The sequence below is a fragment of the Henckelia pumila genome, chromosome 2, assembly GCF_033568475.1.
Source record: "Henckelia pumila isolate YLH828 chromosome 2, ASM3356847v2, whole genome shotgun sequence".
NCBI classification, from domain to species: Eukaryota; Viridiplantae; Streptophyta; class Magnoliopsida; order Lamiales; family Gesneriaceae; genus Henckelia; species Henckelia pumila.
Genome location: NC_133121.1, coordinates 118,400,222 through 118,416,725, shown reverse-complemented (window position 1 = coordinate 118,416,725; position 16,504 = coordinate 118,400,222). Strand labels below are relative to the sequence as shown.

Here is a 16,504-nt window from a genome sequence, read left to right as displayed (position 1 = left end):
AAATATTTATCATATCATATCAATTCATATCTTGATAATATTTCATAAATATTTTCAATTCGATATCAAGATATAATTAAAATAAATATCTATCCTAAATATATTATCGAGATCATAGAATATTTAACCATATCATATCAAATCTTTTGTGGCAAAATTCAATATTATAATTAGCACGTTTAAGGAAAGATTTTCAAGGAATTAATATTTCTTTCAGAACCCGCATAGAATTGTTTTTTTTTACGTGGGAACCCGCAGCCGCTACCTTCGGTGCGCACTGGGTAAACCCCCGGACTAACGCAATAACCTCCAAAAAGGTGTTGGTAAGGGGAATCGAACTTCTGACCTCTGACCAAGAGTTCACCTACTCACCCTTTAGGGGCTAGAATTGTTTTTCTTATTATTGGCTAAGCTGGATGATTATGAGATAGCAAAGTTTTGTATGATCCTATTATGATGTATTTGGTGGCAACAAAACGACAAAATATGGAACAACACCAGCAAAAATCAAGCGGACTCAGCGGTGAGGTTTGCACAAGAGTACCTATGTGATTGGATGGGAACCAAGCAAATAACTCACTGAGCTAACACTCATGGAAATCTGGACAAACTATGTGAACCGTGGAGTACGACATTGTTCGTCCGTACAATGCCTCCTTGAAGCACTCTTGTGGGTGCGAAGTTTGGGGATGAAAGTCTACTTTGAACTTGATGTGAAGGTGGTAGTGGACGCCATAAATTCAAATTGTATCGGTGTCTCAAAGTTTATTACTATTGTGTACAAATACAAAAAAATAATAAAAAGAGAACATGATTTCTCGATTAGTTTTGTTCGGCGACAAGCGAAGAGTGCACTCATGATTTAGCCAAAGTTTCTCACTTCTATGCTAGTTCCACGATTTGGAGAGGGTCTCCGAATTGTATTATTTCTCATTTGGATCAATCATGTAATAATCCTGCTCATTATTATTAATAAAATCTTTATTATTTGAGCTTAAAAGAAATTAATCAAGAGTGACCTTTTGATCAAAAGTATACTCAAATTTCAACTTAAAAAAAAACTTAAATTTCACAAGCTCGTTTTGTTATGCTTCACAATCTTTAGAAATTAAACGTGAAAATCATGTAACGATCATCACGACTTCAAAAAAAAGGTTTAGTTTCCTACAAAAAATGGAATCACTAATTACACTATTTTATCCGGCCGAAAAAAGAATCGGCAATTTTAAACAAGTATATAAAATTTATTTCCTTCAAGTTAAATAACAAAGTTCAAATTTAGTTTCAAATGAAAAAAAAAATACATGGTCTTGAAAATTATTGTTACACTTGCTTGGGTCAATGCAACTAATGTACAAGAATTGAGGTTTCTACAACATCAAGTGCAAAATCTAGCCTAATGGAGAAATCATTTACAACTAAAAAAAACCCGGGATATGTACAGGCTAAGCTCAAATCTCAAAACAAGGGGAAGAGTCTTGAAGAAGCTGGCAAATCTTATTCCACAATTGCATTTTATCTATGGTTCTACTACATGTATGTATGAATGAATGACATGAATAGAACATAAGATAAAATACAATTATATAAAACAAAATATATATTAACTCATTGCAGCTTCCTCCTCATCAATCTGTGTAGTTGCCATGACCATGTACCCAAGAATATCACAAGCCACATCCCAACACACATCCAAAGTATAACCAACCATTTTGGCATGGAATTAGGAAACAATCCTGGAAAATCGGCAAGCCGTAATAGAGCTAATCAGGTCCTGTTGAATTTATGTGATTTTTATTTTCATTCTGGAGAGAAGCAAGATTGTGAACGCACCTTTTCCGAACTTGACACAAATGAGGAGTTCCACTATGCATATAGCAAGCGAGAGCCAGCAGAATGCTCCCACTTTCTTCACCGGTTTCCTAAATATAACCAAACAAGATATTGTGTCATCTCATGAGAAAAAATCGAAATTTTGTTGTGCATGTGTAGCGCGTGCAAAACATGGGAGAAAAGTGAAACACCTGTCTTGTAGGTAAGAATTATACTCGCGGATTGTTGGTATAGCAATGAGCCACCACAAAACTAGCCTGTATACAATGAGGGGGTTTCGAGGAGGAATCCAAAGACAGAACTTCAAGAAGAATGTATTAAGCTCTACGGTCAAGAAAATTATGCAGAGGCTAAGGACTTGAATGAATCGCAATGGACCAAGAAAAGGGTTCCATTCATCTTTATCCCACTGGGCAGGTGTAAACTGTCCAAGTGTTCTTTTCACCTGAAAAATCCAGGCAAAGCAATTATTTCCTACTTTAAAGTTAATGCACAAAAACGTCAAAATCATGGTCCCAAGATTGAAGCCCTCCATGACCATGTATGTAAAGAATTCATAGCTGCAAATTAAAGAAATGTTACAAGCCAACATACTTTGCTCATGATATTTGGCTGCCGGCTTATTCCAACCCACTCGTAAGTTTTACCATCAAAATACCGAACAGTGTGCATTCCAGCCCAAATACCTATCAAGCAAATAATTAGTATCCATGTTAAATTCTACTTTAACCCCAAAAGGCTGGGTTTTATAACAAATAACTTGCCAACAGAGAAATGTGGTGAAATCATTCAGGTCAGTTAGCCATCAACTAGACAGATATTCAGTTCATTTGGATAATTAGCTGGTACATCATAAACCTCATTCCACACACACACACTCACTAACAGTATTACCACTGCCAAAGCTAAATATAATGAATTTACAAAACCGTCATACAATAACTGGAAAGGAGAATGATAAAAAATTCATACCGAACCAGTTGCAGATTAAGACATCAAGAATGATGCTGTCCCACCAGCATTCATTGAAATTTGGTAACATGTGTCTAAACGTAAACTGAAAACATGGGACAAAAAAAGCAATCAAAAGACAGTAAGACACATATTTGCAAGTTCTAGAGACTGGACTGAGAGAATCAGAATATCACACAGAAGATGAATGCCTACCTCCATTAACTCAAATCCAATCGAAAGTGCCCATAGAAGAGGCTGATTACGAATCATTATAGCTTTTCCCCACCATCCGAGGATATGAGCCAGAACAAACTCATCAAAAAGTGTTTCCTAAAACACATTAAAACAAAGTATGTAGATGATCACAATATCAATTTATGGTAAGACAAAAGATAGATATTAAAGAAGGAATGTGAAAGTAGAAATCATACATAAACGTTCTTAAACCTGCTTGTCGGATTTTCAGGCATATAAATTCGGCAATCAGCTCCATAGGATCTTTCGGGAAGTTCTGTATCAGAAAATTTGCATATAGCTTCAGAAAACAATTATCCAGCAAAGTTCCAGTGATCTATCATTCATATTGATGATAAGGTTGATGATGTGAAAATGTATCAGACCTAATTTTTTAACTTTTCCCACCAGCTTGAAAAATGAAAATATATGATTCAAATTCGAAATAAATGATCTCGAACTGAGCTCTAGCATGGTTGATAATTTTTATGCTAAATTCGAGAACAAATTATTTTGTTTTTTATGGTTAGTGCATTTAAACAATCCCATAGTAGCAATTAGTGTTTCCACCCCCCCCCCCCCCCCCTCTTGAGGATACATTTAAAGACTATTTGCTCATACAGTTCAATGATAAAATTCAAAACATATGAATCGATCAATCCCAACACAGTAAAACTCTTGAGCTTCGAGATGGTTTAATGAAATTTGAGCTCAAGATCTAACAAATTAAAATATTAGATTCGACTTATTTCAATATTTGTCACCCCAAGCAATGATATGCAGAACCACAACCAAATAAGAAAACCATATTGTTTGACGGAGTAATATAATGCCCAAATCCCTTACCGACACCTAGATCTGGATGCAGGTATTTCATGAAATGTCGAGCATCGTCACGCCTCTGGAAATGACAAACATTCATGGGCATCAAATCCTCAATGAGAAAACAGGAACTGAGACATTCAAAATTTTTGTGCTGGATAGATTAATCATTGTATTCTACTAAATTATCAAAGTTTTCAATCACGCATTTACGCTGCTAATCAAAACATAACTTAATCAACACATATTAGCTCTGCCGCATAGATATCCATGCGAACAATAAACTGCTGTTTTTTGTTCAACTAACAACTGGTGCCTAACAGAAGATTATTCATTTATATCTATCACGGCTGTACATTATTTGGGAAAACATATTCAGGTAATTTATGTTCGCATCTTTATAGCATGATAAATAATGGCAATAAATTTCTCTCTTGGCATGAACAAAAACCACACTCGATCCAAGAAACTTCTCAGAAACAAGTTCAAGTCTGACCTGGAAAAGCAAAAATGTCAATGCAGTGAGGTAAATGACAGACATTCCATGTACAAGGCGCCAAATTGCAGGATGCGGCCGAGTTAGTGCACTGTAAGAAAATATAAGCCTAATTTAATGAGTAATAGACAAAAGAAAATTGACATGTAAACAGGTAAGTATAGAAATTTGAGCACCAATGCCTACACTCATGAAGATGTTACATGGTAAAATTCACTAACGTATCAAAACCATGTAAGAGTTTCTTTAGCCTCTTATCCTATCTCGGCGACAATTTGGCAGGAATGAAAAAATACCCAACAGAGAAATGAGTTTTTTTCTCGTCTTCCCCACAAATGTTTATGACTTTGGATGTGCGGGCACATATAAAGTAGATGCAACTCCATTTGTCTTTGACTTCATGTTAATGGACAATAAATTGTTTCAAGCCAATTACATACCGATACTTGATCAAATTCGTTTGTTTTGTTTATCACATAGAAACCATCTTTTCACATCTGATTACTGTATGAGGTGCATAATGAAATAAATAAGTCTGCTTTGCTAACATACATAGAAAAGCGAGTAAATTTAAAAATCCTGAGTAACTGATTCAACCTGAGATGGAAAAAACAGGAATCATGCACAACAATATCATCTATTTTTAAATTTACTGTAAACTGGGATCAAAGAGTATCAGATTGTTGTCAAGCAAAGTATATAAAGGAGCTAGCACTTACGTAGAAGGAGCTTGTAACAGGCAATAAGCGAGAAACATGGCAATCATTGCCCACACACCCCTGACAAAGCAGTAAGAGAGAGCATTTGAGCTTTGAACAAGTCTATAAAAGAAATAAATTAAACGAAAAAAGAACATGTGAACACAGTAAAAGAAAAAAATATTGAGGTAGATCGCACACAATTTAGAAAATACTCACCTTTTCACAGAGGTGACAATATCGTTTTCAGCACTACCTTCAGGATCAAGAACCCCACTTGCGCATCTGGAAGAATGTTCAAATAGATAGATAAGAGTAGCACTAAAACCTTCCAACTAATTCAGCGTTTCACTATATGTTTCTTTTTTGTTCTTGTGTTCCATTATTTCAAGAAGAAAAAAGTTGCCAGTAGTTGATTTGTTAATGAAACATGCAGGCGATGATTTATAGATCCAGATGAATAAAATAGAACCAACAAGCTGATAATTAACTGGTCCATCATCAAAACAATCTTGGAAAGCGAAAATTTGAAGGACTAAAAGATTAAGCAACTTACACGAGAAAGCATGCACCGATAAGTAAAAATGTAATGGTATGCGGCTTGTATGCCCAGGAAGTCCATGGATCAAACTCATGATCAATACTCGACGAATTCACATCACCATTTTGATGAGGAACAAAATCCTTGCGTTTGGCTTTCTGATGACCGTTAACTTCCATACTTTAAAATATCAGGTATGAAGGTTTCTCACTACAAGTCAAGTGATAAAATGATTGCATACATTACCTTCTTACAAGGTACATGATAGAAATAGAAATAACAAAAGAACATGTCCTTAGGAGAAGAAAAACAAGGGAAATGACAAACAAAAAATCATTAAAAATATTTGCACTTGATGCAGTGTTAACACCCCGTATTTCTTTTTTAAAAAGTAAAGCAATTTCCACTGCCATCACATGGTGCAGAAACAACAATAATTCTTCCTGGCCATTTTAATGCTGCGATAGAATAAGAAATACAGATTATAGCTTCCAAGAATCAACATGCAACTCCCACATTTTTTTCTGGCTCAATCACAATCTAGACCCAGGCTCATGGACAATACCTAAAGATAACTTATAGACCCTTAATTGTGTAACATAGCAATATTAACATACATCACATAGTGAAAGGCTAGATAACAAGCATCAAATAGCAACGATGATATCTATGCTCACCTTTGCAAGCCTTATTTTAAACATGCAATCCTTCGCATCAAAATACACAGCATAAAATGACTTGCGATAACTCTTTCCCTGGTTAAAAGGTGTATAATGATGAGAATAAAAATAAAAAAGCCAAGCATTGTAGCAAGAAAGAATTTCTCTATTCATATTAAGTTTCAGAAGACAACTACAGGAATCAAGATAAGAATCTTAAGTACTTTTATACCTTTAAGCTAAACAAAGACCGAATAGCCTTCTGTAATCCATTAAAAGTAACTAAAAACCTTACAAAACAGCTATTGTGCTGTATACAATTAACTCAGTTTTCACCAAAGGATTAAAAAAAAAAAGTCAGGATAAAATTGAGGTCACCATCAACCAGGACTAATCTCAAACCAAACCTGAAAAAGCATTCACTGCATGCAATTAAAAAGCAACAAAATGAAGCACTCATTGAACCTACAAAAAGTCACTTTCCAAATAAAATTTCGATTAATTAGAGAAAAATAAAGCTGACCCATCATTCGAAGAACAGTGCATGCTACAAAGACTGGTTCCTGAAATAATTAAACGAGAGAATCATCCCCAAACAACTACCTGCATAATCATGCATACATCTCATATACACTCCCAAATACATTAATTCAAAGATGTGAACTAGAATCAATCCTATATCAATTAGTGCGATGTAGTGAGAAATGGGTCGTTTAATTTGTAATCAAAACGAACAATCTCCATACTGACGTCGAGATAGGCTGGCAAGCGACACCCAGCAGCCCGATTGGGATGACAAAGCAACCTCCACCCTCAGATCAAATACAAGGAGTAGGAAATCGAGAATGCAGGAGCCAGAGTTATCGAGATTTGGGAAAGAAAGAAGCAAGAACGGCTCCACTAAAAGATAACTCGCACTCAACACAGCCGATGACTGGTAAGTTTGTGTGAATGCTTGTTATGTAGGAGTGTTTAATGATATATATAGCGAATGTTTTGTGTGCAAAAAGGAGCAATTTTTTGCAGTGAGAAAGCGAAAGGTCGGGTTTTGATTTCAGCAATGGCGAAAAGGTTGTGATGTGTAAAACGGTACGGTGGTCAAAGGGGACTCTTCGTTGAATTTTACGATTCACAAAACATCCATGCGTAAGAGTTTTCGTTTTCGCTACGGCTTCGATTATGCAAATGTACAATAATACTCTTTCAAGAATTTATTGTTGGTTGCCCATCTGTATAAACTCGTAGGTTTCCGACAAAGAAAAAATTTCATTAATAAACTTTCATCGATTAGTGTTAAAATACAAAAATTCGTTTTGACAAGATGTTCGACTTAGTGAAATAGACGATATTTGACTAATGTTGAGTAATTCAATTTTTCCCATGATATTTTCTCGAATTTAACATGACTATTGTGTTAACGCGGCAGACCACGAAAAGAATCCAAAAAAATAAATTAAGGGCTAAAATTGTTTGTGTATGTATTTCTAAAGTGTGTCTTATTATCATATAATTGGGAAGAAATAAATAGTGGTAATTGTTGCTTAATATTTAGACCATTTGAAGGTCCACTTTCTTAACATGATGACGTGATTGCCTAAATTTGGGAAACTCGAAGCTTTCAAACTGTGGGCATTAAGGAATTTTTATTATCCAATGAGAAAAATTGGAAAGTCCCATCAACTTAATTAGTGTTTGCATTGTTTCCTCATGAACATAATTCCATGTTTCAAATCTTTCGTACATCATTTATAATACTGCGATGGATATTCAAATGCTCTTTATTATATTCGTTCGCAGATGTAGAAGTTCCTAAACTTATTAAATGGTGCAAAAAGACAAAATTTGTGATTTTACACAATTTGAGATAAAAAAATGTTTAAAATATAAATTATGTTTGATCACTCGATTTTATTCTTTAAATGATTGGAATTTGAGTATTAATAAATTGAACCCTTCTATAATATTTTTTTTTTCAAATGGAAATTCTTGAAAATTCCTCCAATTTGAACTATTTTTTATGAATCCAACAAAATTTCTCCTGTCTCCGTCTCCGTTAAATCTGCATTTCAATCTATGACTTCATATTATGTCTATATTACATAGCAAAAGACACTTCCTCTTCTCATAGTTTTATGGCATATTATTTTCGCGTGTTCACATTATTTAATCTTTTAAATTTTTTATTTTTTTTAAAAAGCTCTAAGAGGATAAAGAAATATGTGAGCTTGACATAAACTAGATAGAAGTTTGAGAAAAATGAGATGAAAATTAAGAGAGCTATGGAGATTATTAATAAACTCACATATAACAAAAAATTATTAAAAAATTTAAAATTGAAAATAAATTTTAATATCACATTTGACACAAAAAATATCACATAAAGCACACTCGTGTAACATAGATTTTACCGTGCATTGGCCATTCCAAATCCCCACAAATCTAGACAAAACCATGCTTGTCAGTCTGAGGGTCATTTTTATACATATTTAATAAGTGCTAATTAATTTGGGGTTTTAAAAAAAAAATCGTTAATAATTATATAAAATTTGTCCAGAAATATTTGATTTCAAGAATCGTATACATGTCTTGAAAAACCAAATAAATTACTATGATTTAAGTGAATGGTATCGTGTATTTTCTTTTTATTATTGTTAGTTTGTCATTTGAGCCCTCATGCTAAAGACATGTTTTATAATTATATACCTGAAAAAATATAAAATAAATATTCAGTCAAATTAAAAATGACTGAGCCAGAGCATTTTTAAATTTCACGAAATTAATCTACTGCCAATTTTTTTCTATCTATCATTATAAGTTGACTGATTAAGAGAAATAATTAAAGATGTCATTGGATAGGGTTTCTACACTAGCCAAAGAACCCACACGTTTCAACTCACATCCAAATTAACTATTTAAAATTATTATTATTTTTTAAATGGGAAAAAAAAGAGAAAAGAAAGAAAGAAAGAAAGAGAGAGAAGGGGTCCCCCTAAACTTTAGCGTCAATTCAAATGAAAAATGGATTAGTGGTATGGACTATAATGGTGGCCAATACACCCTAGCAAACACAGTGTTGAGTACAAAATGTGGTGTCACACTTGGTGTTGGATTAGGTCGAAAATCATAACGTAGGCCATGTGATTTCGTCAAAAAATTTACAAATATTTATATGAAATATATATATATATATATATTGAAATAATGGACGAAAAAAGAGTAAGAGCCACTATAATTTTTATTATTCAACCAGAATCATAATATTATAAAAATAAATTGCGTTTTGGAATGTGTGAAGAAAAACAATAATATTTATTATTTAAAAAAAAAAGAGTAAGGAAGGGAAGTGGACATGAAGCAGCATAGTTTCCCAAGATGTCTCCAACTCATATGGGCTATAGATTCCATTTCCCTCAAAATTATTAACCTAATCAATTACATGATTCCGACAGCCATATCAATGTTGCATTTCCAGGACACGCACTTTACTCTTTTATTACTGTTCTTCTTCTTATTATTTCTTACTTTATTATAAATAAAATATATATAATCTCATAGTATTTACCGCTGTTACAATTACAACTCATAATATTTTGACACTTGAAAATAAATTCGACGAGTTTATATGAAATAACTATATATGGTAAATGTGATTTTTTTTTTGGATAAATAGTATGACTTATATTATATCATGTGTAACAAAAAAACCCTATTTTTTTTTAAATACATAATGTGCTTAAATTTACAGTCAATGAAATGTTCTTAAATTAACTATTTTTTTTCTAACTTATCTTGTGTGCATTCATATTTGAAATGAAAATTATTTAATTTTATCATTAAATTAAATATTGTAAAATAGGAGGACGTTGAAGTCCGTGGACCTTGAAGTCCGATTGATTTCTTCCCAAACAAAATTTTTTGGAAATTGTAAAAACAACGAGCATTGATGAGATGCTGGTACCGAGGCTCCGAATTTGAACTTATATTAATATTAATTAAATAAATAATTGGTTTATATAGGTAATCTCATCATCTGAATTGGGCTGCTAATTCATTTAAAGGCCCAGCTTGGGTACTGTCCAGCTGACCTGATCCATTTACCTGGACATGTTTGTAATATAGATATAAAACATATGGTAAAGGAAGCTATTAATTTAAGGCTTCTGACATTAGCCCATATAGGAATCATTCGGTTTTATAATATAAACCTCGTCACAAAACCAGTAAATGTCCACTCCATCTGTAGCTACAAACTCCACCGACTCCTTTATAAGAAAAACTAGCACTGCAGCAGTTGCCTTACCAAGATTATTCAAGCATCATCCGTAATTAAGACAAAAAAGAAAGAAGAACATAAAAACAAGCTCTTGTAGGCAATCTTCTTAGAACCCAAAGCTAGCAGAGGTCACCACTAAGCAAAACACCAAAAACCTGCAGCTTTATCAGAGAGGATTCACTTAGTACGTGTAACCTTTGACGAACATTCCCTTCTTAGCCTCCTCACTCTCACCCTGTGCTGAGTATTTTCCTAGCTGGGCCAAGGAGTTTGCCTTTGCGCGCACCAGAAGTGATTTCTGCGCAGACTCTATATTCTCTGGGCGTCCTTGCCATGTCTTTAGGACACTGTTCTGCAATGCTCGAGCATAGGAGAACGAAACATGCCATGGGTTGGGACTTTGGTTCATCGCGTTGAGGTTCAATGTCGCTTCTACTTCAGATTGTCCTCCTGACAAGAACTAAAAGATGAAAAGTACTTAGAATGGTGCGTTGTCCAGTACAGGCGTAAATATAAATGTTGGTGTTGCCAGATAAAACAAGAAAAATACGACCAGATTTATTTCTCATGCAAGTATTCACTTCAAGCTGTAGCAATTATTCTTGAATTTGTTCGATGTTGTATGAAAACAACCATAATAAGTATCGTAAACTCATTTATAACGACTTAGTAGTTAAATTTCACCTAAGTAATAAATTTGCTAATGTTAGTAAACAATTTTGGCATCAAGGCCTCTAAAGAATCATAATTACCAGTGTTCACGATGCGATTAAACAACATAAATAAACATTAACTGAACTTCTGATTCGAGTTTGAACTGCCACTAAGCCAAAAAAATATATTTGGTTACCGTAGAACCATCCCTTGACTCACCTGCACCTGATGGGAGGAAGGACCATAAAACAACTTAAACAAAAAGGTATAAAAAGATTTAAAAATCTGCATAAAAGCAAGAAGACACAGCAGGAAAGTAGTTATGTTCACTAACAAATGCATGAGTTAGTACCATGATTCCTGGAACAGCAGGAGGCACTCTTCTTTTTAGCATGGTGAGTGTATATTTGGCAATGGTTTCTGCAGAAGCCTTCTCCTTGTGGTCAGCACCGGGAGTTACCATGCTAGGTTTAAGTAAAATCCCTTCAAAGACGACGTTATTCTCTGCCAAGTAGTAGAAGACCTCAGCCCAGACATTCTCTGCCACTTCAAGAGTTCTCTCGATTGGGTGGTCGCCATCAAGAAGAATCTCAGGTTCCACAATCGGCACAAGACCGTTATCCTGCACACGAATTGGGCAAATATTATCTCACTTTCCTACTATTTTGGAAACAGCATATCACAAAAGATGGAATTAGAAAAAATAGCTGTATTAACATTTGAAAAGGTACCTGAGAAATGGCAGCATAGCGAGCTAGACCCCAAGCTGCTTCTTTAACAGCCAAAGCAGAGGGACCACATGGGATGCTCACAACCGTTCTCCTATATTATTTGGACACGACGGAGAAAAGGGTGGTAAATAAAATAAGATTGTGTTTCATGGTTCAAACATGACTTTATGACAAAGACGGTACCATTTTGCAAAACGAGCCCCTTGCTTATAGTATTCAGCAGAGCGAGATGCCAATCCGTCTAAACCCTGGCACCACGACTCGTTGTTTGATCCTGGTAGAGGAACCAACCCCTGTCAAATAAAATAGAAGGAGACACAGTAAGTAAGATATTAACAAAATGGTTAAAGCATCACAAAGCATTTTGTAGGCCCCATGAAACATTATGTCAAACATCATCTAGGGGTATACTGTCATAAATGTCGAACCAAAATGAACTTTGATAAAAGCCCACCTTATCAACTTTGATACCAGGTACAATATTCTCATCACGCAAACAATCGACAAATATTTTTCCATCTGTTGTTGACTGGTAAAGTGTCTCCTCAAAGAGAATAGCGCCAGAAATATAATCACCAAGGCCAGGAGTGGTCAGTAGAAGTTGCCTATATGCCTGTCGGTTGGTTTCTGTGTTGTCAAGTCCAATGGAAGCCAAGCGCTTTCCGCAAGTAGCATTTGATTCATCAATTGCAAGTATCCCCCGACCTGGAGAAGCAATTGATTTCTATTTCCAACAAAAACAAACAGAAACCACTTCAGCAAGGAAGCTTGAAGTCATAAATCACAAGCAAATGCAGAAAACTGTTGGATATTGGATTGAGATACTTCAACTCAGTTCCTCCCATCACGACTTCAGACGACAGGAATTAATGTACAAGATAAAAATATTTAAAATAGAACAGTAGAATTTAAAGGTCAGACCTTCATCAACCAGAGATCAAGGAGAAGATATTCAAAGACAAGAAGGAAAACAAGAAGGATGCAATGCATACTTGTTTTCAAAAGTAAAAAGAACTCAAACAATTTTAGAAGTTTGCAGGTACTTGCATGCTAATGGGGAAAAAAGAAGTCAAAATAAAAAGGCTAGAAATATGACCTCACAACACCATCGCGCTGCGAATCTCTGTGCATACAAGAATTTTTAATTTTTACGTTTTAAGTAGCTAGAAGATCTCCAATTCAACTAGTCGATCAAGGGATTTTTTTAGAGTAATATCAATTTTCTCAACACGATTACATAGCATTAAACATTTGAAATTCAAATTTACAGGTAATCATTGCGTATCTGGATGGTTTCTCATTAAATATGCAAAGGGCAAACAAGTATATTAAAGCTAAAACTGTAGGAAGATTATGCAACATCTCGACTCTTAAGAACAGCAAACAACAATATCATACATAGCACTGAAACATTCAATCCTCGCACAATAAAAACAACACAAGTGAAAAGATTTTTTTTTTTTTTTACATACTAATTTTCAAGAAAAAACAAAACCGGAAAAAGACAATACGAATCACTGCACAAACAACAATTTGACTATCATATAAGATGATCCAACAATCAAACTAATTTAATGAAACGCTTACAGCGGTTTTGATGAGTTCATCGGTATAAGATCCGGCTCGGACGACGGAGACACGGCGACCGGGGAAACGAGCAACCGATCCTGACCGTTGATTGATTGAATGTTGACCGGCGATCCACGATGAGGAGGCGGCGTTGAATTTCACGACAGTGGAGCAAGCCATCACACCTTTTCGTAGTTCGCAGGTGCTTGCAGAGGAGAGTAATTTTGGTGCGTACTGTGAAAAGGGACAGTTTTATGATGGAGGAAACAGAGGGGGATACGGGTTATTTGATTATTCTCGTAAATTCCGCTTGGGCTGTAGAAAGAAGACAAGAAATGATCGGATCCACCTAACACTGCATAGTTGTAGTTGTACATGAGCAAGAAAACAATGGGTATTAATTTCATTTTACTCCTCCAACTATGACTCTCATCTACATGAGCAAGAAAACGATGGGTATTAATTTCATTTTACTCCTCCAACTATGACTCTCATCTTTTTAGCACCCCGATATTATTTGTTATATTAGTTTATCACCCCATTTACCAGATACATATACATACATGTTTTCGTGTTAATCCCTTGCATGCATGTTTATGATATATGGTTTTCAAACTATTTATTAGAAGACTCAATTTCGGTCAAAATTGTAACAAATTTTTTTTGTCGGGGGCAAAGTCGACTGCTTGACCAGGGCCGCCGCAAATACTCATATGCTTGAATGCAAATCATATACTGTATTTTCGTCTAAAAAAAATAAAAACAAATGAATGAAATCTGGGTAACTAAATTTATTTTTAAGAAATCTGTCTATAAGTCATAACTTATTTTGACCGATTCTAAAATAGCAACGGTTGAACTGAGCCAAACACCACTATTATTTTTCATTTGAAGAGGCCCTCTCTCTCCTGCTCATTCTCCACCGGCCTTGCCCAATGCCGATACAAGCCTTGATCCCGGTAAGCACACAAAGCTTCATGCTGTCCCTCACAAGTTTCGGTCACCCTGTGCAACTTGAGCCTTTAGATGTAAGTGTTTGGGAAATTTGAAAGATTTGCTCGTACAAAGTGATTGTGCCGTCGACTTGGAGGAATTTAGTCATTGAACGTCTGCAAAAAATAAGAGCATGTAGAGACATATTTCATGTACTCTAGCCCTTCGCTGACATTCCATGAGTGAATTATTAAGAGAGTCTGAGCTTTGAAGAATTCGGTACCTACAAGAGGCTAGAGCAAAATAATTCACCACCCCTCAAAAATGTAGAATTCGGATAACAGAGTTGTTCATAGTTACGCCTGAGACATAGCAAACCATTTAAACCATAGTCTGCTTAGTGCCAAATGAAAAACACATTTCCACAAAAGAATCACAAGAAAAGAGCGAAAAGCATGTAGTCCAATATCATAGATTGATTATAACCCTTCTCATTTTCCACACAAAAAACAGTTATTGTCAATTAGTCACCCCCATGAAGATCCAAATTCACCCAAAAACCAAAACATGGATAGCAACTCATGACCGTCAATCTAGAACAGAGCCTAAAATATTAGGAAGAAGAAACTAAATCCACCTTTCATAACCAACTTAACACACAATCATAAGTTCACTCCCAAGCACTTTTTTCTCAAGAATGCACAACTTAAAGAAGGTTGACGATTTCGAAAATGCACAGGACCACCCGTCATGTAGCTCTAATTTGTAAACTGTAAGGGGTCAGAACTCAGAACCAAGACTCCATTTCACTTACGATGCTTGTTTCTAGAACAGACCAAAACAATCCTCTCTATCACAAAAAGAACAAGCAGAGACAATAAATATTCACGCTGCACATAAACGTACAATAACATAATCAAATTTCACGTAGTTAACTCCAAAAAGTGATTTGAAGCTGGTACACAAAGTAGCATATATCAACTCTACCAGAATCCGGCGTCGAGGAAACAGAACACTTCAAAAAATAAATCTTGTACAAGTTAGAAGGTCATTGACATTCCATCAAGATGATATTTTTACAAAAGAATTAATAATCTAATCTGAAATACAATAGAAGCTAAAATATGCAAACAACTGCAAAAGGGAAACCAAGAAAGAAACATTTCAGCTTGAGCTCTCAACTTTCAAGATGATTCCTGTCCTAAACTCCCCAGCTAAAGTTACATTCTTGGCCCTAACAAACCGTGATTTCTTGAACAATCTCAGAACCATCTCCACTTCCCCAGGTCCACATTCCTCCACTGCCACAACACAAAGCCCATCTCTCCTCACCGTCCTCTCAATCTCCCCAACGTACCGGCCGGGAAAGAGGGCCCGATCCAAATACACACCGAAACCAACATCAAAAACCCCATCAAAAAAGGGCAAATTGTGGGGATCCGCTCGGCTGACCAAAGGCGGAGAATCCACCAGCTCCACCCCAGTCACATCAGCCACGCCCAATTCCTTCATCGCGACAACGGCATGACCTGGCCCCGCGGACACGATCAGGGCTCGGGAATGGTTAGAAATGTGGAGGGTCTGGAAGAAGGCGGCGTAAGATGTTACCGCGGTGGTCCATGATTTAGTGGACCAGATGCGACGGTTCCGCTTGTCGAGAGAGGCGTAGTAGCGGGGATTGAAATCACAGGTGGATGTGGGAAAGCGGGTGTGGGGCTTCGGGTTCGGGTCGGAGCGGTCCACGCAGGTTTCGGGGGTTTGCAGATAGAGGAAGAGAATGGTTAATGTGGCTACAGTTATGGAGGCATAGGAGAGCTTGTTCAAGAAGATTTGGACGTGGGTTTCCATCTATCTTTCATCTGAAACCATCAAATTTCCATCTATGAAGATGAAGATGTGTGCTGCAAAGCTTAGCTTAGATTTATTATAATTTTTTTTTATAAAGTTAGCTTTTTCATCTTATTCGATAATGGTTTTTTATATTATTAAATAAATTAAATTTTAATTTTAATCTATTATTTTAGTTTTTTTTTTTAAATTTGACATTAACAACATTAAAATGCATTCAATAAAAAATATTAAAATTGTTGAAAAATAAAAAAATATT

At 35.4% G+C, this 16,504-nt stretch overlaps 3 protein-coding genes across 11 annotated transcripts; all 3 read right to left on the bottom strand.

The window, feature by feature from the left end:
- Positions 1-1,336: 1,336 nt before the first annotated feature.
- Positions 1,337-7,438, bottom strand: LOC140881687 (CDP-diacylglycerol--serine O-phosphatidyltransferase 1-like). Of its 7 annotated transcripts, XM_073287189.1 has the most exons (15): positions 6,988-7,438; positions 6,761-6,840; positions 6,256-6,333; positions 5,594-5,788; positions 5,257-5,322; positions 5,059-5,118; positions 4,340-4,430; positions 3,868-3,922; positions 3,219-3,298; positions 3,001-3,117; positions 2,806-2,890; positions 2,428-2,519; positions 2,025-2,278; positions 1,834-1,922; positions 1,337-1,736 (listed from the first exon to the last, which is right to left on the bottom strand). In XM_073287189.1, exons 4-15 carry the CDS (start codon positions 5,755-5,757, stop codon positions 1,609-1,611), a joined length of 1,281 nt encoding a protein of 426 aa, XP_073143290.1. In that variant the 5' UTR covers positions 5,758-5,788; positions 6,256-6,333; positions 6,761-6,840; positions 6,988-7,438; the 3' UTR covers positions 1,337-1,608. The 7 variants fall into 7 exon arrangements, with proteins under 7 accessions (XP_073143290.1, XP_073143288.1, XP_073143292.1 ...); XM_073287187.1 differs by having other exon boundaries at positions 6,470-7,438; XM_073287191.1 differs by lacking the exon at positions 6,761-6,840 and having other exon boundaries at positions 6,984-7,438.
- A 2,973-nt stretch (positions 7,439-10,411) lies between these two features.
- On the bottom strand, positions 10,412-13,914 carry LOC140879411 (fructose-bisphosphate aldolase 3, chloroplastic-like). Its single transcript, XM_073283109.1, has 6 exons — positions 13,483-13,914; positions 12,350-12,619; positions 12,079-12,188; positions 11,896-11,986; positions 11,517-11,786; positions 10,412-10,970 (listed from the first exon to the last, which is right to left on the bottom strand). Exons 1-6 carry the CDS (start codon positions 13,642-13,644, stop codon positions 10,692-10,694), a joined length of 1,182 nt encoding a protein of 393 aa, XP_073139210.1. The 5' UTR covers positions 13,645-13,914; the 3' UTR covers positions 10,412-10,691.
- A 321-nt stretch (positions 13,915-14,235) lies between these two features.
- On the bottom strand, positions 14,236-16,309 carry LOC140879412 (uncharacterized). Of its 3 annotated transcripts, none has more exons than XM_073283111.1 (3): positions 15,580-16,309; positions 14,681-14,759; positions 14,236-14,573 (listed from the first exon to the last, which is right to left on the bottom strand). In XM_073283111.1, exons 1-2 carry the CDS (start codon positions 16,243-16,245, stop codon positions 14,754-14,756), a joined length of 672 nt encoding a protein of 223 aa, XP_073139212.1. In that variant the 5' UTR covers positions 16,246-16,309; the 3' UTR covers positions 14,236-14,573; positions 14,681-14,753. The 3 variants fall into 3 exon arrangements, with proteins under 3 accessions (XP_073139212.1, XP_073139213.1, XP_073139211.1); XM_073283112.1 differs by having other exon boundaries at positions 14,685-14,759; XM_073283110.1 differs by having other exon boundaries at positions 14,681-16,307.
- Positions 16,310-16,504: the final 195 nt, after the last annotated feature.

Bases quoted from the DNA above. Each gene is read 5' to 3' on its own strand.
- LOC140879411 (XM_073283109.1), bottom strand. From the start codon at position 13,644: ATGGCTTGCTCCACTGTCGTGAAATTCAACGCCGCCTCCTCATCGTGG. The intron at 11,987-12,078 runs GTACCGTCTTTG...CAAATAATATAG, and splicing joins GGGGCTCGTTTTGCAAAATG to GAGAACGGTTGTGAGCATCC. The intron at 11,787-11,895 runs GTACCTTTTCAA...ATTCGTGTGCAG, and splicing joins GCTATGCTGCCATTTCTCAG to GATAACGGTCTTGTGCCGAT.
- LOC140881687 (XM_073287187.1), bottom strand. From the start codon at position 5,757: ATGGAAGTTAACGGTCATCAGAAAGCCAAACGCAAGGATTTTGTTCCT. The intron at 3,923-4,339 runs GTCAGACTTGAA...TGTCATTTCCAG, and splicing joins TGACATTTTTGCTTTTCCAG to AGGCGTGACGATGCTCGACA. The intron at 1,737-1,833 runs GTGCGTTCACAA...CCGATTTTCCAG, and splicing joins TTGTGTCAAGTTCGGAAAAG to GATTGTTTCCTAATTCCATG.
- LOC140879412 (XM_073283110.1), bottom strand. From the start codon at position 16,245: ATGGAAACCCACGTCCAAATCTTCTTGAACAAGCTCTCCTATGCCTCC.